The following is a 22,633-nucleotide window of genomic DNA, read 5'->3' as shown; positions in this document are numbered from 1 at the left end:
TCATTGAGGGCCACATCAGGGTTGTATTTGATCTTGTGGGGGGGGGTTGGGTTGGGGTAAGCGTGGCCAGGGTGGGCGTGCTTGACATCACCTGTGGTGGCCCTCGTGTTCTGCCAGTGAAAACTGGCTCACAAGCTCCATTTTTGGCTAGGATGCCCCCCTGCAACCTTCTGCTACCGAAAACGGAGCTTGGGAAGGCCTCCTGAGCTCCATTTTTTTTCTGGCAGAGGCACCATGGGCCGGTCCTTCGCTATTTCCAGGGTGACCCCGTGGCCCAAATTTAAGCGCCCCACGAGCCGGATCCGGCCCGTGGGCCTTGAGTTTAACCCTCCTGAGTTACAGACTGCTATAAAGCACTAAAAGGGTAAAGCTAAAGGTTCCCCTTGCACATATTTGCTAGTCATTCCCAACTCTAGGGGGGTGGTGCTCATCTCCGTTTCAAAGCCGAAGAGCCAGCGCTGTCTGAAGACGTCTCCGTGATCATTTGGCCGGCATGCTAAACGCCAAAGGCGCACAGAACGTTACCTTCCCACCAAAAATGGTCCTCATTTTTCTACTTTCATTTTTACATGTTTTCGAACTGCTAGGTTGTCTGGGACAAGTAACGGGAGCTCACTCCGTTTTAATGCGGCACTCGGGATTTCCGAGTCTTAGCCACCGAGCCACCGCACCCCAGATATAAAGCACGATGACGCAGTATATAAGTCGAAGTGATATTGCTACATGAGTGGGAGTTTCTCAAGCAAATCTGCACTTAAGTGCAGACCAATAATTATATCAGAATGTCATATTTCTCTTCCCACATCTGAATCCAGTAAGAGAAATGTGGTTAAAAATCAATATAATTGTCATAAATATACAAAATGCCATCCACAGCATTAGAACGAAAGGAATGCAGCCTCCAGGATGAAATACCCAAATCACCATGCAAAAACGCTTTTTAAGAAAAAATTAACTTTATTGGAAAAACAGGACAGACGTGCATTAAAAGCAGCTATCGGGAGACAAATTCTGACATACTTCCTGACTTTTAAAACAAACAAACACACACACACACACACACACACACACACACAAAGAGGCAATCTCAATGGGAATTGCATCATGGGAGAGCAATTTGGCTACAGAAGATGAAGCCTAATGAGAAATGTAGGCAATCCTCAACTTACAACCAGTGAGGTTCAAAAACATTGAAAAAAGCAACCCATGCCCATTCTTCACACTTACGACCCCTGCAGTGTCCGCCATGGCCGCACGATGAAAAATTTGGACGTTGGGCAACTGGTTAGTATTTACGACGGTTGCAGTGTCCTGGGATTACGCGATTCCCCTTTGGTGGCCCTTTTGACAAGCAGAGTCAGCGAGGAAGCCAGATTACTTTAACAACCGTGAGACTAATTTAACCACTGCAGGGATTCCTACTTAACAACGGTGGCAAGAAAGGTCCTAAAATGGGTCAACATTCACTTAACTGGCTTAGAAACAAGACATTTTGGGCTTAATTGTGGTTGTACCTTGAGTGATACCTCTAAACTGGAATGGGAATTGGTAATTGTTGAACTTGCCAGTTTATTTTAATCTATATACTGTATATATAAAAATGGCTCTGTGTGTGTGTGTATGTTCCAACATAACTCTGCAATGCCTTAAGCAATTTCAACCAAACTTGGTACACAGATGACTTACTCTCTGGAAAAAAGTACTGTGGGAGTAAGACACCCCTAAATCCCCTTGGGGGTGTGTGTGTTATTCTGTTAAGATACCACCTGTTGTGCCTTAAAATGGCTTCTACTGCACAGCACAATGGAGTTGCCACGGTAAGGGCTTCACAGTACTCCACAAGGGGGCTCCCTTTGGTAAAGGGAAAATCCAACATTAGAAATTATGTTTTGTCTGGACATTTCCCCCCTATAAATAAATACCCGGGCGACGCCGGGTTATCAGCTACTAAAAAATAAATTAAAACACCACTATTTTTCATCCTCCCCCCCCCCCAAATCCCCAATGATTTTTTATGCCACCAGGTGGTTTTCCACCTTCAGGTAACTGTTTAGAGTCACTTTAGCATGTACAAAGATTTCTCCTCAATTACAGGGGGCCTTAAGAGGCATCAGTAAAGTTAAGATGGCGCCGTCACTGTGACAGAAGCCCTGCCTCTTTCTTTTAAAGGTTGCATGGTGGTGGCCCCTTCTTAGATTTTTTTCTTGCCCTTTAAAGCTATGCCGACTCAGCAACCATCCTGTCTAACGCCTTTTTTTTTGGGGGGGGGGGGGAATCCTGCTTCATTATCAGTTGAGGTTAATGATGCTGGTCTTTCTCTCGTGCGGCAACTTCAAGATGGAGGTGGACTTCAACTCCCAGAATTCCCCAGCCAGCCATGCTGGGAGTTGAAGTCCACCTCCATCTTGAAGTTGCCACAAGAGAGAAAAAGAGATAAGTCCATCCTCCCTGGGAATTAAGCTCAGCCTTTCTTCTTCCAAGGGAAGAATCAAGAGCTGACGGGGAAATCCAAAAACGACATTCCCTGCTCACGACTCGAGACTTGAGGGAGGATGTTTTAGGAAGGAAAGAGAGAGGAAGGAGGCAGTTTACATTTCAGAATAAGAGTTGGAAGGGCCTTCAGAGGTCATCTAGTCCAACCCCCTGCCTGGGCAGAAGACTCTATCCGTTTTCGCAACAGATATTTTTGGGGTCAATTGTGATCGTTAAGCCGAGGTCTACCTGTATACCATTCATCATTTTCTGGAGTGCCAGAGAAGTACGGATATATTGGATACTATACCCCAGCGGTCCTAGTTTGGCCTTCTGCGGGAGGTGAAAAGGGATGATTTGTGCTGTAGCGGATTCAAAAAGATTGACAACTACCTCCATGGAGCACAGGACGAGAGCAATTCAAATGGCATGAAGCGGCTCGGAGGAAAGGGAGTTTAAGAGTCCTCAGACAGGGGTGTTCCTGGATTGGTTTTAGGTGTCAGCTGCATCCCTGGAATTTTTCTAAGGCTGTGATCACAAACACAAAGTCACAATGTTGCACAGGGCAAACAGTCCCAAGGATCTTCTTTGGACCAAGACTAAGTTGTTTGGTGTGCGGCATCCTGGGACCCCACAGTGCACTGTTTCACAACTTGAAGATGCATGGACTTCAACTCCCAGAATTCCCCTGCCAACCATGCTGGCTGGGGAATTCTGGGAGTTGAAGTCCAAATATCTTTAAAAGTTGCCAAATAGTTGAGAAACACTGTTTTATGCGCTGTGCTACGCGCCCCATGACTAATAGGGGGAGGAGCTTAGAATGGAGGCCCAGAATCCTGTGAAATCCTCCCTTCTAAGCCCCTCCTCCCTGCTAGTCATGTGACCCATATGAGAGAATTGGAAGGGGGGCTGCTCTTCTCTGCGCTCTCCAACCTTATCTAGTTCATTTACAAACCAAGTTTTTCTTTCATCAGTGTCTGCCCTCAATTTGGTGCCCCAGCTGCTCCTTTTTCCAGAAATAATGGCGCTGACGTACAATCTTCTTCCCATAATTTCTTTCTCAACTTCCATTGGGTTAGAAAAGAGGAACGACGACGGGCAGCGGGAACTGTCGGAGGGCCAAGTGACGGAAAGGCAGCAGGGAAGAGCAAGGATATTTGGTAAACCAGTGCGTTTTTACTGGTGACGTCATTCTGTAAAACAGCGTATCTCAAAGTTGGCGACTTTTTAAAGACAGGGGGACTTTAACTCCCATGCTGGCTGGGGAATTCTGGGAGGTGAAGTCCACATATCTTAAAAGTGGTTAAGGTTGAGAAACACGGCCTTAAAACAATAACCTTAAGTTTGAGAAACACTGCTATAAAAGTCAAGACACCAGTAGCCATTTTGAAGAGGGGGGTTTCTGTTTAATACCATCGGCGCCCTCAAACTGTTTCACAACTCTGCATATTTTATAGTTCAGGCTCTGTGTGTCCTTGGGAGGACCCTTCCATAAAGACCAATTTGGTTTGTCCCCACCAAATGACCATACCAACTGAACATGGCCATTCTCCGTCATCCCCGATTCCTCATGCGTGGATGACTGAGACTCAAGACACAACCTTCCAGCGGGGTATTCCTTCCCGTTTCCTATTTTTGTTTCTCACAGTCATGGGACCTCTGATGTCTGGTAAGATTGGATCTTTGGCAGAAGCCTTGTCCGCAGTCCGTGCACCGATACGGCTTCTCTCCCGTGTGGATTCTCCGGTGGACAATCAGGTGCGCCCTCTGGCTGAAGCCTTGCCCGCACTCCACGCACGTATGCGGCTTCTCCCCCGTGTGGGTTCTCTGGTGCACCACAAGGTGCGTCCTTTGCGTGAAACTCTGGCCGCACTCCGCGCAAGCGTAAGGTTTCTCTCCCGTGTGGATCCTCTGATGCCGGATGAGGTTGGACCTCTGGCTGAAACTCTGCCCGCACTCAACACAGGTGTGAGGTTTTTCTCCCGTGTGGATCCTTTGATGGATCACCAGGTGTGCTTCCCAGGTGAAGGTCTGCCCGCACTCGGTGCACTGATGGGGCTTCTCTTTCGTGTGGATTCTCTGGTGAGCCACAAAGTTCTTCCTCCGATTGAAGGTCTTCCCGCAATCCAAGCACTGGCGCGGTTCTTCGCCCGCGTGGATTTTTTGATGCCGGATGAAATTCGATTGCCAGTTGAACATCTTCCCGCACTTCATGCACTGATATGGATTGCCTCTCAGGTAGATCCTCTCGTGGCTCCTGTGGCCCGGCTCCAGGCTGATGCTCGCCCCATCATCTGAGCCATGGTTGTAGGAAGCCTTCTCCTCTGCGTGGACTTTCTGGTGTTTAATCAGGTGAGGGCTCTGGCGAAAACATTTCCCACAGTCAAGACAGGCGAAGGGTTTCTCCCCGGTGTGAATCCTCTGATGGCTGGTGAGGTTGGCTCTCTGATTGAACCTCTTCCCACAGTCGGAGCACTTGTGAGGTTTTTCTCGGGTGTGGATGCTCTGGTGTCTCAGAAGGTTGCCCCGGCGGGTGAACATTTTCCCACACCTGAAACACTGATAGGGTTCCTCTCCCATTGGGTCCTGTCTGACGCTCCCGGTCGGCTGATGGAGGGCACTGTCCCCTGTGTGAATCTTCTGATGCTTGAGAAGGTTGGATTTCTGCCCAAAGCTCTTCTCGCACTCAGAGCACTTGTACGGCTTCTCCCCCGTGTGGATTCGGAGGTGCCTCACCAGATTGGACCGCTGGCTGAAGCTCTGCCCACAGTCAACGCATTTGTGCGGCTTCTCGCCGGTGTGCAAGCGCTTGTGGATGATCAGGTGCGCCCTCCACCGGAAGCTCTTCCCACAGTCCGGACATCGGTACGGTTTCTCCCCAGTATGGATCCTTTGATGTGCATTCAGGTTGGTCCTCTGGTTGAACCGCTTCCCGCATTCGAGGCATTTGTGCGGCTTGTCTTTTGTGTGGATGCTCTGATGCCGGAGGAGGTTGCCTTTCCGGGAAAAGACCTTCCCGCACTTGAAGCACTGACAGGGATTTTCCCCAAGGGGATCCCTGTCCAATCTCTTATGACTGGACCTCTGGCTGAGTCGCTTCCCATTAGCCGAGCGTCGGGGCGGCTTGTCTCCCAAATGGACACTCTGATGCTTGACGAGGTTGGATTTCTGAGTGAAGCTCTTCTCGCACTCCAGGCATTTGTACGGTTTCTCCCCGGTGTGGACTCGGTGGTGCCGAACAAGATTGGAAACTTGGCTAAAACTCTGCCCGCAGTCTACACACTGGTGGGGTTTCTCCCCGGTGTGGATCCGCTGGTGAATGATGAGATTTGCGCTCCGACTGAAGCATTTCCCGCAGTCCACACAGGGGTAAGGCTTCTCGCCGGTATGGAATCGCTGGTGTCGCATAAAACTGGTTTCCCATTTGAAGTTTTTCCCGCACTTTAAGCACTGAAATGTCTTTCCTCCCACGTGGGTTCTCTGATGCCGGTTGAGGTTGGATTTCTGAGTGAAGCCCTTCCCACAAATAGCGCACACGTGTCTTCGCTTTCCTGTTGGCGTTCTGTCCTCCAAGACACGCTCCCTGGAAATCCCGCTCTCGCCGAGAATGGCGTTGTTTCGTCTCTTGTCTATGGGGAATCTCTGCTCCCACCTTGATGCCTCTTGTTCTCCAAAGTTTTCTTCTAGGACTTGAGTTTCGGCTTTTTCCAATAATGCTTCAAACACGGCCTCTTCATCCTCACTCTCCCACTTATCTGTCAAGATTAAAAGAGAGTGTTAGAAAAGCTAGAACTGAAAACAAGTGCAATGGTTGGAACGACACACTTTCATTTTCTGCGCTGATCCTTTTCTTCATGTAATGTATTTTTTGACATATGAGGTACTTCCCTCCCCCTAAAAGAGGGTAAAAATTTGGGTGCATCTTATAATCTGAATGTAGCCCCGCCCAATTGCTGGTCCCCACTCGCCGGCCTCTGCACACGTGCTCACAACCAGCAAACTAATGTGCGAAAGCTGACCAGGCTGTTTGCTAAGGATGCTAGCCAGATGAATACCGATGGATGCTGGCAGACAGAGGCAGATTTGTTTTCCTCCCCACAAAATTAAGGTGCGTCTTATACTCCGAAAAATACGATTTTTTTTTTTACCATTCTAATGAGTGACTACAATCAGTTTAAGATCATTTAACCACAATTTGTTTCAGGGCAGCAAATTTTAATTTGAAAGCTATCCTGTTCCCTGAGGCTTTGCATAATGTAAGAAACAGGTATATAGTTGGTCAAAACAATGTAAAAAAGATGCGGAGACTCTAGAAAGAGTGCAGAGAAGAGCAACAAAAATGATTAGGGGACTGGGGAGGAGTCGGCTTTGTGCTTTTGGGAAGCCTAGGTTAGAATAGTAATAAAAAAATAATTAAAATAAATGAATACATGGTAAAGCATCCGTACCCAACCAGTTGGCCTGCTCTTGCTTGATTTCCCGGCAAGGCTGTTTTTCGCCAGTGTCATCTTCTCTCGAAAAACTCATTGCTACTTCTTCAAACTCTCCTAGTACCTGAAAGATAAAAAAGCAAGAATGTGGGTGGCTGCAATTCTGGCTCTTTGAATCAGAATGATGACTCTGGTTCTGGCCCTTTGGGGGTGTACCTCTAATGTCAGAACACTACACATTTGAACACGGTGGGTGTTTGCTGCGCGACGGTGCAACAGTTTGATCAGGAAACAAACTTCACCATAAATGCTGGGAACCTACTGAGCGTTTAGTGCGAGATCGGGAGAAGTGGCAAGCAGTGTTTCTCAAACCTTGGCAATTTTGGGAGTTGAGGTCCACAATTCTTAAAAGTTGCCAAGTCTTGTCTACATTCGAAAGGTTCACCGACAAAAGGGTGAACGACAAAACTGCGCCTGACTAAACCGCGTTGCTGACGTCATCAACAGGGCGACAACAGGGCGGAGACAGAAGCACGCTATAAACCCTAAACCTAAATTTAACCCCTAACCCTAATCCTTAACCTAACCCTAACCCTAAACCTAACCCTAACCCATAACCTAACCCTAAACCTAACCCTTAACCTAACCCTAAACCTAACCGTAAAGCTAACCCTAACCTTAAGTTGAATCGGCTTTCTTTCAACGTGCTATTTAAAGCGACCTTCTTTCTCCGCGCTGGCTGTTGTCGCTGCGTTGATGACGTCAGCGACGCGGTTTAATCGGGCACGGTTTTGTCGTTCACCCTTTTGTCGGGTCACGCATTCAAAGAATGTGGGACAAGAATGCAGGACACTCAAAGAATCCAGGCCTGAGAAATTTTAAACAGGCAGTAAGATCTGGAGAAAGACTGGAAAACTTATTAATGGGTTTAGTACAGGGGTATCAAACTGGCGGCCCGTGGGCTGGATGCATCACGTGCTGGCCACCCCCATTTTAGTGAAGGGAGGGGAAAGTCGCGATATGTCATGTGATGGCGTGAGTTTGACACCCCCGAAGTGGGAAGGTCAGAAAGACCCAAAACTTTTCTGGGGAAGAGACTGGCTTGCTCACATTTCAGGCTGTTGGCTCAACTGATATCCTTCAAGGGAAAAAATCCAAAATCTCAGGCCCAAAGTTGATTGCTGACTGGAAAGCCCTATAAACTTTTTGTGTGAAACGGAGAAAAAAAAAAAAGAACTTGTGATAGATGCTTCTGATTAGGAAAAAAAAATAATTACAGAAAAAATGAAGAGCCTGCTATCACCACAAAATAAGAGCTAAAGTTATACTTATAATTGCTGTAAAGAAAATTGGAAGCTATTTTTTAATATATTTTCTTTTTTCCCTACATTTCGGTTTTATCTTGCTATTCTGCCTTTTCTTTATTTTAAACATGAATATCAACGACTCTAAATATATTCTGTCAAATATCATCTTTCTTTACTAAAACATTTTAGGCGACCAAGGCGAAGTGTTTATCCCTCAGCTGAGGAGGCTGCATCCTCGAATTCGATTCCCACCATGGATGAATGGCTACAAAAACTGATGGACTTAACAGAGATGGCTAAATTAACCATTTTTGATCAAAGAAAAGAAGATAAGAATGTTTGTTTCTGCTTGGAAACCGCTTCTGGACTTTTTGCTTGAGGTGGAACAAATGAAACTGATTACCGTATTTGTTGGAGTATAAGACACACCTTTTTCCGTCAGAAAAGAGGGTGAAAATCTGGGTGTGTCTTATACACTGAATAGAGCATTTTTGGCCCCCTGAAACCCTGCCCACTTTGCAAAAATGGCCATGCATAGCCTTTAGGAGGCTTCCAGAGTGCTCCTGGGGGCTGGGGAGGGTAGAAATGAGCGAAAAATGAGCTGTTTTTTGCTCATTTTTGCACCCCCCCCCAGCCCCCAGGAGCACTCTATAATCCTCCTAATAATGCCTCTTTTTCTTGAAAAAAATGGGCCCGTTTTCACGAAAAAGTGGCCATTTTTGCTCATTTTTGGCCTCCCCCAGCCCCCAGGAGCACTCTACAAGCCTCCTAAAGGCTATGCATGCCTTTTTTAAAAACAAAAAATGGACCTGTTTTCGGGAGGTCTGCAGATGCAAAAACTTTTTAATTTGCCTCTTCAAAATCTTGGTGCGTCTTATACTCCGGTATGTTGTTACTTATAAAGCGCTTCATGGTATTGGACCTGGGTACTTGAGAGACCGCCTGCTGCCAATTACCTCCAATAGACCTATTAGATCCCACAGACTAGGCCTCCTCCGAATTCCATCTACCGGCCAATGCCGATTGTCTACCACCCGGAGGAGGGCCTTCTCTGTGGCTGCTCCGGCCCTCTGGAACGAGCTCCCCGTGGAGATTCGAACCCTCACCACCCTTCAGGCTTTCCGCAAAGCCCTTAAAACCTGGCTGTTCCGACAGGCCTGGGGCTGACGAGTTCCCGTCCCCGCTCGAATTGTGTGGCTGTTGATTGTTTTTAAATTCTTATTGTAGTTGTTTATTTGTTTTTTTCCTCTTGTCTGTATTCCCTCCCCTTGATTTGTTAGCCACCCTGAGTCCCCCGAGAATAGGGCGGCATATAAGTGCAATCAAATCAAATCAAATCAAATCAAATGTCTTATACTCTGAAAAATAAGGTAAATTGATTTGTCATTATAGAAAAAGGCTAGCTTATAAAAGGTAAAGGTTCCCCTCGCACATATGTGCTAGTCATTCCGAACTCTAGGGGGCAGTGCTCATCTCTGTTTCAAAGCCGAAGAGCCAGCGCTGTCCGAAGACGTCTCCGTGGTCATGTGGCCGGCATGACTAAATGCCGAAGGTGCACAGAATGCTGTTATCTTCCCACCAAAGGTGGTCCCTATTTTTTCTACTTGCATTTGTTACGTGCTTTTGAACTTCTAGGTTGGCAGAAGCTGGGACAAGTAACGGGAGCTCCCTCCATTACACGGCACTAGGGATTCGAACTGCCGACCTTTCTGATCGACAAGCTCAGCATCTTAGCCACTGCTGTGGGAAAGTTAAAAGCTGAGGTTCGATGTTAATGCTTTATTTTACTGCAGCAGAGGGAATTGGACAAAGTCAACACTTTTTTTTCCCTTCCCCCCTCTCTACTTTCTTCCCCTTCCCTTTCCCTCTGTGTCCTACTATCTGCTTCTGTAGTTTTGTATTTTATATTACAAACTAATAAAATGGGGGGGAAAATAGCAGGAATTCTGGGAGTTGAAGTTCCACACGTTACAGTTAAACTAAGATTGAGAAATACTCAATCCACTTGTCGGTCCCTGATGGAACACAGTGAGATAGCAACAGCAACAGCATTTACACTTATATGCCGCTTCATAGTGCTTTACAGCAGCGGCCTCCAAAGCTTTAGGCACCAGGGACCAGCTCCGTGGAGAGAGCTTTTTCTGTGGACCAGAGGGGTGTGTGGTTTTGTGTGCTGCCTGCATCCCATGGATGGGGCTTCGTTTGGCCTACTTTCTGGCATGCTGCAGCCAGAGGTGGGTTCCTACCAGTTCGTCAAATCTACCGAACCGGTTAGAAGAGGTTCCACCAGTGGACCCGGAAAGCAGGCCACACCTACAGGTTCCAAAAAATTTTGAAACCCACCACTGGTCCTTGGATATGATTATTCTACAATATCATGCTCATATTTATAAAACTCAGTGCCTCTATGAAAGGTAAGGATGACTACTGCGTTTGTGGTGCAATCAGAACATTGCGTGTGTTGAAGTTGTTTTAACGCAAACCAAAGATGCCTTTTAAAAAACAAGTTTACATCATATTCTTATGCATGCCAGTGCTGTGTGTGAGGTAATTTAAGGTGGTTCTGACAAGTGTCGCCGGCATCTTCATATCCGGTCACATGGGTGACAAGCCACTCCCATCCAGTCACATGGGAGGCAAGCCACTCCCACAAAGGAGGCCACACCCACAGAGTAGGTTCGAACAATTTTTGAAACCCACCACTGGCTGAAGCCCAGTGCTGGTCCACAGATCAGAGGTTAGAGACCCCTGCTTTGCAGCCCTCTCTAAGCGGTTTAGAGAGTTAGCGTATCGCCCCACCCCACAACAATCTGGGTCCTCATTGGACTGACTTTGGAAAGATGGAAGGCTCAGTCAACTTTGAGCCGGTCAGGATCGAACTGCCAACAGCGGGTAAAGTTATCCTGCAAGACTGCACTTTACCCCCTGTACCACTGTGGCCCTTATGAGATGAAGGACTGATGGACTCATCCCCAATTCCCCATTCCACCCCAGAACCCCCTCCCCCTTACTTCCTGTTTCCACCTCTCAGTCTCTTGCTGCCTCAGCAGATAGTCCTCCACCAAGGCCACCGCCTGGGCACAGGTCTCCGGCCCGCTTTCTCCTACCCAGCCCTGGATGTCCTCAGGCAAGATGGCCAAGAACTGCTCCAGGACCACCAGCTCCACCATCCGTTCTTTCGAATTCAGCTCCGGCTGCAGCCAGTTGAGGCACAGCTCCCGCAGCCGGGCGCAGACGTCCCAAGGCCCTTCTGCCTCCTGGTAGCAAAGCCAGCGGAAGTGTTGCCGATGCAGTTCCGCGCTGGGCATCTCCTGGGCTTGGCCCTCTCCCTTCACCTCTCCATCCTCCCCTTGTTCGGCGGGGTCTGCATCCGAAATGGTCCTGAGGGGCCTCTCAGGTGGCAGAATCCCACCTGCCTCTTCTTGTAGGAGCTCTTCACCAGCCCTGGTTTCAGCAGGAACCGGGATCTGGGGGTGGCCCCACCCCGAATAAGGGGACTGTGTGTTCTTCAGGATGTCCCGCCATTGGGCTTCCCAACATGGCGACAGCCTCCCTTCCCCGAGGTCCCGCTCCGTTGGCTTGGCTGTCATCCGGCTAAAATGCTCCCCGACGGTGAAAGTTTGGACCACGTAAGGGCTCCTCCTGAACCGGGTTGGGCCGGCCAACGCAAGGCTATTTCTTTCGAACTCCTCCATTTTGACTCCTTTTTCCACCCTGGTTTCGTACGGGTGGAGGCCCACAGAGGACACCTCCCGTTGCTCGGCCGCCATTTCGGCCTCGGCTCTGCTCAACCGCTCGCCTTCCCAGCCCAGCACTGGTTTCTTTCTGCGGACATGATCGAGGGGGTTGTGAGTCCACGTTTGGGCAAGTTCAGAGTGGTACTTACAAGGGACAGATGATGAGATTTCAGAGCTTCTCACCTACAGAAAAACTGGGAGCGTCTTCTCTCAACCGACTTCCTCCTGAAGGGCAGACAGAGAAACATGGATGAGGAGGAGGAAAAGTGTAACACTGAAGCAGCCACTCGCTGAATGGCAGAATCTAAGAGCAAGGGGCCACTGAAGTCATCCAATCCAGCTCCTTGCTCAGCGCAAGAATCCAGATTAAACCATTCTTAGGAAGTCGCTTTGAGCAACCAGCAGCCTAACAGCTGTCTGACGATACTCCCCACCACAAAATGGTTGTTACTTTTAGGAAGTATCTTCTCTTTTTTTTCCAATAATTTTTTATTATTTTTACATTTAATACAATGCAGTACCGTGAAGTCGAAGTGACCATTCATTCACATTATATACAGCTAGTCTCAACCATTGGCAATTAGCCTACTCAATACATTATCAATCCTTCTGTCCAATCGCAATATATACAGTTTGTTCCAGTCTTGTCACCTTGTCTTATACCAGTCATAAAATCTGTTCCAGACTTCAAAATATTCTGAATCCCCTTTATTTTTAAGTTCAAGAGTGAGCCTATCTGCACAGGCCAACACTTTTCTGATTATATCTAACTCTGATGGTGTATTTTCTTTTTTCCAATATTGTGCATGTTATGTGCGCTGCAATTAGTACATGTATAATTAAATAAAGTGTATCTTTCTTAAACCCCTCCGGTATTATACCTAGGAGAAAAATTTCCGGTTTAAACAAGATTTGGTCTCCCACCATTTGTTCTAACCATGATTGAATCATTTTCCAATAATTTTTTGCCTCATTGCACGTCCGCCACATAGGATAAAAAGTGCCTGGTGTTTTTTTTACACTTAGGAAGTGTCTTCTAATGTTCTGTCAGGATCTGCCCGCTTGCCAGTTAAATCCATGGAATGGCGTGGAATGGAATAGAATGGTGTTTCTTTAGCAACTTTTAAGATGAGTTGGACTTCAACTCCCAGAATTCCACAGCCAGCAAGATTGGCTGGGGGGAATTCTGGGAGTTGAAGTCCACTCATCTTAAACGTTTCCATGGTTGAGAAATGCTGTGATAATTAAACAATAAGCCGACAACCCCTCCCCTCCTCTTTGTGGCAGACCCTCAAATACTGGAGTACAGCTATCATGCCCCCCTAACTCCTCCTTTTCTCTAGAATAGCTATACTCAAATCTTGCAACCATTCATGTTTTAATCCCCAGGCCTTTAATCATCTTAGTTGCTCTTCTTTGCACTTTTCCCAAAGCCTCAACATCTTTTTTTGTAACGTGGTGATCCAAACTGGATGCAGTATTCCAGGTGTGGCCTTCTAAGGGTTTATAAAGCGGTACTAATACTTCACGTGATTTTGTTTCTGTGCCTCTATTTATACAACCGAGGATTGTATTAGCTTTTTTCGCTGCTGCCACACACGGCTGGCTCATGTTTATGTATTCTAAAGACACGCTGCTTGCCAAGTGCCCACATTTTTGCTCACATGACCACGGATGTGGCAACGGTTATAAATGCGAGGACTGACTGGAAGTCACTTTTTCAGCACTGTCACTTGAAACGGTGACTAAAGAAATGATTCTAAGTCAAGCGCATCTCGTTTTTGTTCCAATTCTGCTGTTAGGGCTGCCTTGGTTGAAAAGGGGAAGTTTCTGTTTCCCTTCAGCCTCGGTTCATACTGACATCTGTGGCTTCCGCCAATTTTTCCCTGGTTACAGATGACTTGTGGGAAAGAGGATCTTTGAATTTAATTGGCACAGTATTTTTAAATCTGAAATGCTCTGAACATCAATGAGAACGTATGTCGGGCTGGCCTGCACTGCAGACCAAATACTAGTTATACCAATGTTGTATTTTTCTTTCCTCACTTGCATTTGACCATGTTTATTTATATTCTCAATGTCCCACCCCTGTCAAATGGGAATATTTACGGATCAGCTGCAGAAAGGAGCAATTGTGAAACCCTTTTATGACCTAAACTTCCCCAGCAGCACGAAGCCGAGCCCTCGTTCCGATAAACCCCTTTTATTTAATTTACATTGAATTTCTCTTCAGCAAAATTCCCGGCCCACAGTCCGTCAAGATAGTTAGCAGTTAGCAGTTAGACTTATATACCGCTTCATAGGGCTTTCAGCCCTCTCTAAGCGGTTTACAGAGTCAGCATATTGCCCCCAACAACAATCTGGGTCCTCATTTTACCCACCTCGGAAGGATGGAAGGCTGAGTCAACCCTGAGCCGGTGAGATTTGAACAGCCGAACTACAGAACTGCAGTCAGCTGAAGTAGCCTGCAGTGCTGCATTTAACCACTGCGCCACCTTGGCTCTTCAAAATCACCGACTTTATCAGGCTTGGAGAGTGGCCGGGTCGGTATCTTTCAGACGCCTGCAATACTTGGCAAGAATGCAGGAATGAACTAATTGTCTCCTGCAAACTCCACTCCCCCTTCGCTCCTCTTTTATTTCCCCAGGGAGGAGCCATTCATCGTCCACCTGGGGCCTTACTCCCAAGTCGACCCCTGTTCTTTAGCTGTTCCCTTCACCTGGCAACTCTGCGCATGCGCACACTGGGAACAGGCTCCAGCTGTTCCTCTGCCTCACTGATGTCTGACTCTGAAGGCAGCTGATAACTGGCACTCAGCCCTGGGCCCCTCTCTGCCTCCGACACAGAGCCCTCATCAGGGCCCTCCCCGGACTCCGAAGACTGGCCCATCTTCCTCCCCAACCTCCTCACTGTCTGAATCTGCTGCCAGCTCCGCTGGCCACTGGTGGTCCATAACAAACCCATTGATCACACGGGGAATCTGAGCCTATGACCTTTAATGTGTTACAAACCGCAGCTGCTTATGGAATATAAAAAAAATCAAATAGCAATAGCAATAGGAATAGCAATAGAAATAGCAATAGCAGTTAGACTTATATACCGCTTCATAGGGCTTTCAGCCCTCTCTAAGCAGTTTACAGAGTCAGCATATTGCCCCCAACAACAATCCGGGTCCTCATTTTACCCACCTCGGAAGGATGGAAGGCTGAGTCAACCTTGAGCTGGTGAGATTTGAACAGCCGAACTGCAGAACTGCAGTCAGCTGAAGTAGCCTGCGGTGCTGCATTTAACCACTGCGCCACCTTGGCTCATACATAGCACTTAATAGCACTTAATACATAGACCAGGGGGTCCATAACCCACCATCCGTGGACCGGCACCAAGTCACGACATGCCAGAAACTGGGCCATGCAAACAAGTGAAGGCCTATCCACAAGATGCAGGCAGCCCATGAAAAACGCCCCCCTCCGGTCCTGGGAAAAACCTCTTTCCACAGAACTGGTCCCTGGTGACAAAAGGTCCTCAACTTACAACCACAGCGGAGCCCTCAATTTATGTTGCTAAGTGGGACATTTCTTAAGTGAGTTTTGCCCCGTTATAAAATCTTACTAAACACGGTTGTTAAGGGAATCACTGCAGTTGTTAAATTAGTAACACAGTTATTCAATGAATCTGGCTTCTCCATTGACTTTAACAATAATAATACAATAGCAGAGTTGGAAGGGACCTTGGAGGTCTTCTAGTCCAACCACCTGCTCAGGCAGGAAACCCTATACCATTTCAGATAAATGGCTATCCAACATCTTCTTAAACACTTCCAATGTTGGGGCATCTTTGTTTGAATTCTTAATCATATTTGTTTCAAGTCTTCTTAAAGTCTTCCAGTGTTGGGGCATTCACAACTTCTGGAGGAAAGCTGTTCCACTGATTAATTGTTCTAACTGTCAGGAAATTTCTCCTCAGTTCTAAGTTGCTTCTCTCCTTGATTAGTTTCTACCCATTGCTTCTTGTTCTACCCTCAGGTGCCTTGGAGAATAGTTTGACTCCCTCTTCTTTGTGGTTTAGTGGTTTAGTGGTTTATTAGCATTTGTAGGCCGCCCTTTTCCCTGAGGGGACTCAGGGCGGCTCACAGAAAACCAGGGAGAGGGGAATACAATATTAAGACAACAACATATAATAAAAATAGTAAGCAACATTCATTCATCATTCGGGCGGGGGCAGCCCCTGAGATATTGGAAGACTGCTATCATGTCTCCCCTAGTCGTTCTTTCTCTTAAAGTAGACATACCCAGTTCCTCAACCGTTCTTCATATGTTTTAGTCTCCAGTCCCCTAATCATCTTTGTTGCTCTTCTCTGCACTCTTTCTAGAGTCTCCACATCTTTTCTACATGGTGGTGACCAAAACTGGATGTAGTATTCCAAGTGTGGCCTTACCAAGGCCTTTTAAATTGGTATTAACACTTCACGTGATCTTGATTCTATCCCTCTGTTTATGCAGCCTAGAACTGTGTTGGCTTTTTTGGCAGCTGCTGCACACTGCTGGCTCACATTTAAATGGTTGCCCACTAGAACTCCACTTTGTTTGTCAGAAGGTTGTAAAGCATGACCCTGGGATTTTGCAACTGTCATAAGTATGAGTCAGTTGCCAAGCATCTGAATTTCAATCATGTGATCCTGGGAACTGCAACAACAGTTGTAAGTGTGAAAAACGGTCATAATTACAACAGGGCTGTTGTAATTTTGAACGGTCAGCACATGAACTTTTGTAAGTTGAGAACGACGTGTATACTGCTTGACAACAAAACTCACTTAAATGTTTCACTTAGCAACGGAAATTTTGGGCTCATGTCGTACGTCGAGGGCTACCTGCATTCAGATCTGTTTAAAAGCTGAACACCAGAGGAACACGCGTTTACTTGGCACACACTGCCAAGTTTTTCTCAATGTCCTGATCTGGTGAAATCCCACAACCGGAGGGGGTTTTTTTTCCTCCGTCTCAGCAAATTTGAGATGTGAGAACTTCAATTCCCAGAATTCCCCAGCACGATACTGAAGAAGCAATCTTCCCCTTTTGGACAAAGGAGTGGGGGGGGGGGGGAGTTATTGCTTAATCTCCAGAGCAAACACAAAAGGAGAAGAGGAGACTGGAAAGAGGAACAACCAGGCAGGGGGGGGGAAAAAGCAGAGAATGCAGAAAGTGGAACTGGGGGACCAATCCGACCTTCAACAGTTCTTTCATTTCATTCTATTGCTTGTTATGTTCTAAATCTGTAAGATAAAAAACCAAGCTGCCTGCTAATTACTTTTGGTCAACCATTTTGAATTTGGTTGTGGGGGGATTTCAGCTAAAGAATTGGGTTGTTCTGACTGAGGCTTCCTGAGAGCATGAAGCCAACTCCTTGTCCTAACCAAAAAAAACCTTTTATTAATTTACTGTGAATTCATTCACAGCCAGCAAAGTCTTTCAGGGGAGGATTTACAGTCACAGACCTTATCTGGCTTGGAGAGCTGCCAGGCGGATACCTGCAAAATTTGGCAAGGAGTCTCGGAGAGTCACGAACCAATTAAGAGAACTAATGGTCTCCTGCAAACTCCACTCTCCTTTTGCTCCTCTTTTATATCCTCTGGGAGGGGCCATTCATCGCCCACCTGTGGCCTTACTCCCAAGTCAACCACTGTTCTTTAGCTGTTCCCTTTGTCTGGCAACTCTGTGCATGCGCACACTGGGAAACAGGCTCCAGCTGTTCCTCTGCCTCACTGAGGTCTGACTCCGAAGGCAGCTGTTATCTGTCAGACGGCCCTGTCCCCCTCTCTGCCTCCGACACAGAGCCCTCATCAGAGCCTTCCCCAGACTCCAGGACTGGCCCATCTTCCTCCCCAACCTCCTCACTGTCCAAATCTCCTGCCAGCTCTGCTGGCGGGCCACAACATGGGTAAAAACACCCCAGAATTCCCCCGTTTCCAGATTTCGGAAGCTGTAACCCCAACATGTGAAAACGGTTTTAAGTCAAGGAACGTCACTGCTTTTCTAGTTCCATCAGATTACGAAATTTGCGAATAGTTTTGTGCTCTCCCTTCCTAAAAGTATCCTTTCTTTCCAGCAGGGCAGCACAGTGCTCTTCTTGGAAAAAGTTAAGCGTGTTAGTATTGGGATGGGAGACCAAAAGGAAATCCAGGGGTTGCAGATTAGCCTGGGAGGTAAACAAAATACATTTCCAGAAAACAGTAGTGGTGAATCACACTTCTGTTTGGCCTGCGAGAAAATGGTAGGATAATGAAAGCCCCACAACCTTAACTTTAAAGTATCCCTGCTTTATGAAATAACCCAATTGCTTCAAAGAAAAGCTTCAATCATCATGAATTATCATTGAATATTCAGGCTCTGCTGAAACAAGATTATAGGTAGTCCTCGACTTACGACCAAAATTTCTGTCCCAAAGTGAAATGTTTGTTAAGTGAGCTTGCCCCATTTTACGACCTATCTTGTCACAGTCATTAAACGAATCAGTGCACTTGACCGTGCTGTGCCTAGATACTGTTACGTTAGTGACAGGGTTGTTAAGTGAATCTGGCTTCCCTATCGATTTTGCTCGTCAGAAAGTGACTGAAGGTTACAGAAAGTTTCAAAAGGGACCTCGGGACCCTGCAGCCGTTATAAATACAGGTCGCCCTCAATTTATGACACCACTGAGCCCAAAATTCATGTTGTGAGAGATTGGTTAGGTGAGCTTGCCCTGTCTTACGACTTTTATTGCCATGTTTCTTAAGTGAATCACTGCAGCTGTTAAATTAATAACATGGTTGTTAAGTGAATCTCGCTTCCCCATGAACTTCGCTTGTCAGAAGGTCGCAAAAGAGGATCGTGTGACCCCCTCAGGGACACAAGGCAACCGTCATAAACATTGTCAAGTATCCAGAGGCAAATCAGGTGATCCGAGGCACGCTGCAACAGTCACAAGTGTGAAAAATGGTCATAGAAGTCACTTTTTCCAGTGCGGCTGTAACTTCGGTCATTAAGTGAACCGTTGTAAGTCAAGGACTAGCTGCATAGCAAAAGTACCCCCACTGAGCAATGTCTTGTTAAGTGAGATGCACAACACTAAAGCAGGAACTCTTGCTGACCCAACTACCCTGTTTCTCTGAAAATAAGACCTCCCCAGATAATAAGCCCAATCGGGCTTTTGAGCGCATGCGCTAAAATAAGACCTCCCCCAAAATATTGCAACACAGCAGCAGCCATGAGGGGACCATATTCGCCGCTTCCTGCACCTCAAAAACAATAAGACACACACACACCCCCGAAAACAAGGCCAAGCACTTATTTCGGGGGTCAAAAGAAAATAAGACCCTGTCTTATTTTCGGGGAAACACGGTATGAAAAATTTTGAGGAGGAAAAAAGGAAGACACATAAAAACAGCCCCCCCAGCCTGAAGCCCAGAAAGGACAATTCAGTCTAACTGAAGAACGGCTAAGGCCTTAAGAAGCTGTGAAGAGCCTTTGCTTGAAACCCTGAAGAACGGCTGCCAGTGAATGGCTTAGTTCACACAACCCATTAAACCAGCTAGGAGAGGGGGGAAAAAACCTGGAAAGGTGCATTTGCAAAATGAGATCTTGACATTCTGTGAAGCCCAGTTTCATTACCCGCCTCTTTTGTGTCCCCGTGCATTGCGCAAACCTCCAAGTGAGTTAATTTATTGACCAGGTTACGAATGTTGTGCGAATACAGGAATGTACACCGCTCTTCTACAATTAAGGAGCCTTTGGGCCTACATTTCCGACAACCACAGAGGATTGCAAGGTGTGTGCTCACACCAACCAAACTGCAACCTAGTTATCAACTTTGAAGTGAGTGTGTTGCACGACTACTACCAGCTCCATGGCTTGTGTGGTTTGGTGCATTGTGCAAAGGCTGGAGAAAAACAGCTGCATTGAGGAAATCATCTCTAGATTAACCACAGTTTATGTCAGACGACAACCATAGCAGGAAAGTTAAAAACTACCTTACTGAGAAGAGCTGGAGATCAGACAAGGCCGGGTAGACAATATTAAGTTAAATACCCTTGAGAATTAGGCAGCTTCCTAAGCTGCTAGTCCTCTGCAAAAAGACTGCAGATGAGCACCCTGGTTTTGCATGGCAAAGAAACCCACAACCCTTAAACTGCAAAGAGGACTACAGACAATCTCGACTCACAACAGTTCATTTCGTGATGTTCAAAGATACAATGGCCCTCTAAAAAGGGACTGACGGCTGTTTTCCCACATCTACGACTATCGCAGGATCCTCATGGACACATAATCAAAATTCAGACGCCTGGCAAATGACTCTTATTTATGATAGTCACAACGTCCCAGGATCACATGATCCCCTTTTTGGTGACTTTCTGACAGTCAGTTAAGCCCCGCCTTACTAACTTAACGACCGCAATGATGGACTCAACAACTGTAGGCAAGAAAATCATAAAATGAGACACAGCTCACTTAACAAATGCTTTCCTTAACAGCAGCAAGCTTGGGGTCATAAGTTGAGGACTATCAATACCTCAAAATTTGGGACAACTTCTTGAAGTGGGGTTTGTCTGAAAACAAAGTAAAAGCGTAAAAAAAAAAGGGGGCAGCCAGTATCCTCCCCTAAGGGGGAGAAAGCCTTCTCGAAGGGGTTTGGCTATTCAGGTGGACCTGTACACATCTGAACTGAATCAGAATAGAGCTGGAAGGGACCTTGGTGGTCTTTTAGTCCAACCCCCTGCTCAAGCAGGAGATCCTATCCCATTTCAAACAAATGACTGTCCGGTCTCTTCTTAAAAATCTCCAGTGATGAAGACTCTACAAGTTACAACTCCTCCAGGCACTAGTTAATTGTTCTGTTAGGAAATTTCTCTTCAGTTCTAAGTTGCTTCTTTCCTTGATTTTGTACTTGTACTTGACGCCTCTTCACCCATCGTGGGTATAGGGGACTTCCATGGAAATTTGACGCCACTGTAATGGATACGGCGATCCATGGAAGCTGTTTCGGCTGGATATACCCAAGGGGACGCCAGTCCCAAGGGTCGACAGAGCCCGATTGGTGGGAACGGGGGGCACCACGTGAAGGCCGGGTTGTCGTTTGATAGTTGAGAGGCTTTGCAATAAGCGTTGCAATGCATATTTTGCGCATCAACTATCCTTGCCCGCCCCTTTCCTTGATTAGTTTCCACCCATTGTTTCCTGTCCTGCCCTCAGGTGCTCTGGAGAATAGTTTTGACTCCCTCTTCTTTATGGAAGCCTCTCAAATACTGGAATACACTATATTGCCAAAAGTATTCGCTCACCTGCCTTTACTCGCATATGAACTTACTGTAAGTGACATCCCATTCCTAATCCATAGGGTTCAATATGACATCGGTCCACCCTTTGCAGCTATAACAACTTCAACTCTTCTGGGAAGGCTGTCCACAAGGTTCAGGAGTGTGTTTATGGGCATTTTTGACTAATCCTCCAGAAGCGTATTTGTGAGGTCATACACTGATGTTGGATGAGTTTACGTGGCCTATCACTTCGTGGCTGAGTTACTATTGTTCCATGTTCTTATAATACAGCTGACAGTTGACTGTGAAATATTTAGGAGCGAGGAAATTTCACAACTGGATTTGTTGCACAGGTGGCATCCTATCACAGTTCCACGCTGGGATTCACTGAGCTCCCGAGAGCGACCCATTCTTTCACAAATGTTTGTAAAAACAGTCTGCATGCCTAGGTACTTGATTTTATACCCCTCTGGCCATGGAAGTGATTGGAACACCTGATTTTGATTGTTTGGATAGGTGAGTGAATACTTTTCGCAATATAGTGTACTTCTATCCTTCTTTTCTCTAGACTAGCCAAACTCAAATCCTCCAACCGTTTTTCGTATGCTTTAGCCTCCAGACCTTTAACCATCTTAGTTGCTCTTCTTTGTTCGTCATTGACAAAGAAGTCAAGGACTTCCAGAATTGCGGACTGGGCTTACAAAATCCGTTTACAAGTCTTCCCACAATCATCTTTTAAGTTAATCAAATTAAATCAGGCATGTTAACCAATATTTAACCAATTTCGTTGTGGACATGATGTACAAAGACAATAAAGGCTATACTATACTAGGTCTATGGAGATTCTCAAACCTCCAGGTCTTGATGGTCCCCCCCCCCCCGAAAGTCCAGTTGCCTCTTGAAAAAAAAAGCATGAACCAGACATGCACCACCCAACACCCCCCCCGACCCAGAGCCCAGCCGGCTGACACCCAACGCAAAAACCCAAAGCTGGCACAGCAAGTCGTCTGAACCCATCTTCCCCCTCCCAGAAGTAGATGGCTGTGGCTGATGGCCTTGGTTAGACCTACTTACCTCTAAGATTGGGATGGGTGGGAAGCGAGCGGGCTGTCTGCCCTCCCTTCCCTTAGGAGCCGCAGCCCCGAGGCACCCGCTCTTTTGCACCGGCGGCTCCGCTTCCCCACCCTCCGCTCGCAGCCGCCGTCTCGGCTCCTCTGCGCACCGACGGCGAACTGCACATCCCGGAGTGTCAAGAGGAGAAATGCGCCGCCCCCCCCCCACACGCCCACAAATTCCCACGCCTCTCTAGACCTCCGCGGCTCGTTGGTTTTAACCGCGGCTGCTCCGTGGCTTGGGAGGTCCCTCCCGTCTCCCTTCTCGCATTTCCGGCCCCGAGGAGGG

The 22,633-nt window shown here is 46.9% G+C and overlaps 1 protein-coding gene across 1 annotated transcript; it reads right to left on the bottom strand.

The window, feature by feature from the left end:
* Positions 1–1,947: 1,947 nt before the first annotated feature.
* LOC116504526 (zinc finger protein 420-like) lies at positions 1,948–22,494 on the bottom strand. Its single transcript, XM_032211575.1, has 4 exons — positions 22,307–22,494; positions 11,221–12,171; positions 6,921–7,026; positions 1,948–6,227 (listed from the first exon to the last, which is right to left on the bottom strand). Exons 2-4 carry the CDS (start codon positions 11,977–11,979, stop codon positions 4,102–4,104), a joined length of 2,991 nt encoding a protein of 996 aa, XP_032067466.1. The 5' UTR covers positions 11,980–12,171; positions 22,307–22,494; the 3' UTR covers positions 1,948–4,101.
* Between the last annotated feature and the right edge of the window lie 139 nt (positions 22,495–22,633).

This window comes from Thamnophis elegans, chromosome 2 (assembly GCF_009769535.1).
Source record: "Thamnophis elegans isolate rThaEle1 chromosome 2, rThaEle1.pri, whole genome shotgun sequence".
NCBI lineage: Eukaryota > Metazoa > Chordata > Lepidosauria > Squamata > Colubridae > Thamnophis > Thamnophis elegans.
Note: the sequence above shows the minus strand (reverse complement) of the source record. Positions and strands in the feature narration are given on the sequence as shown.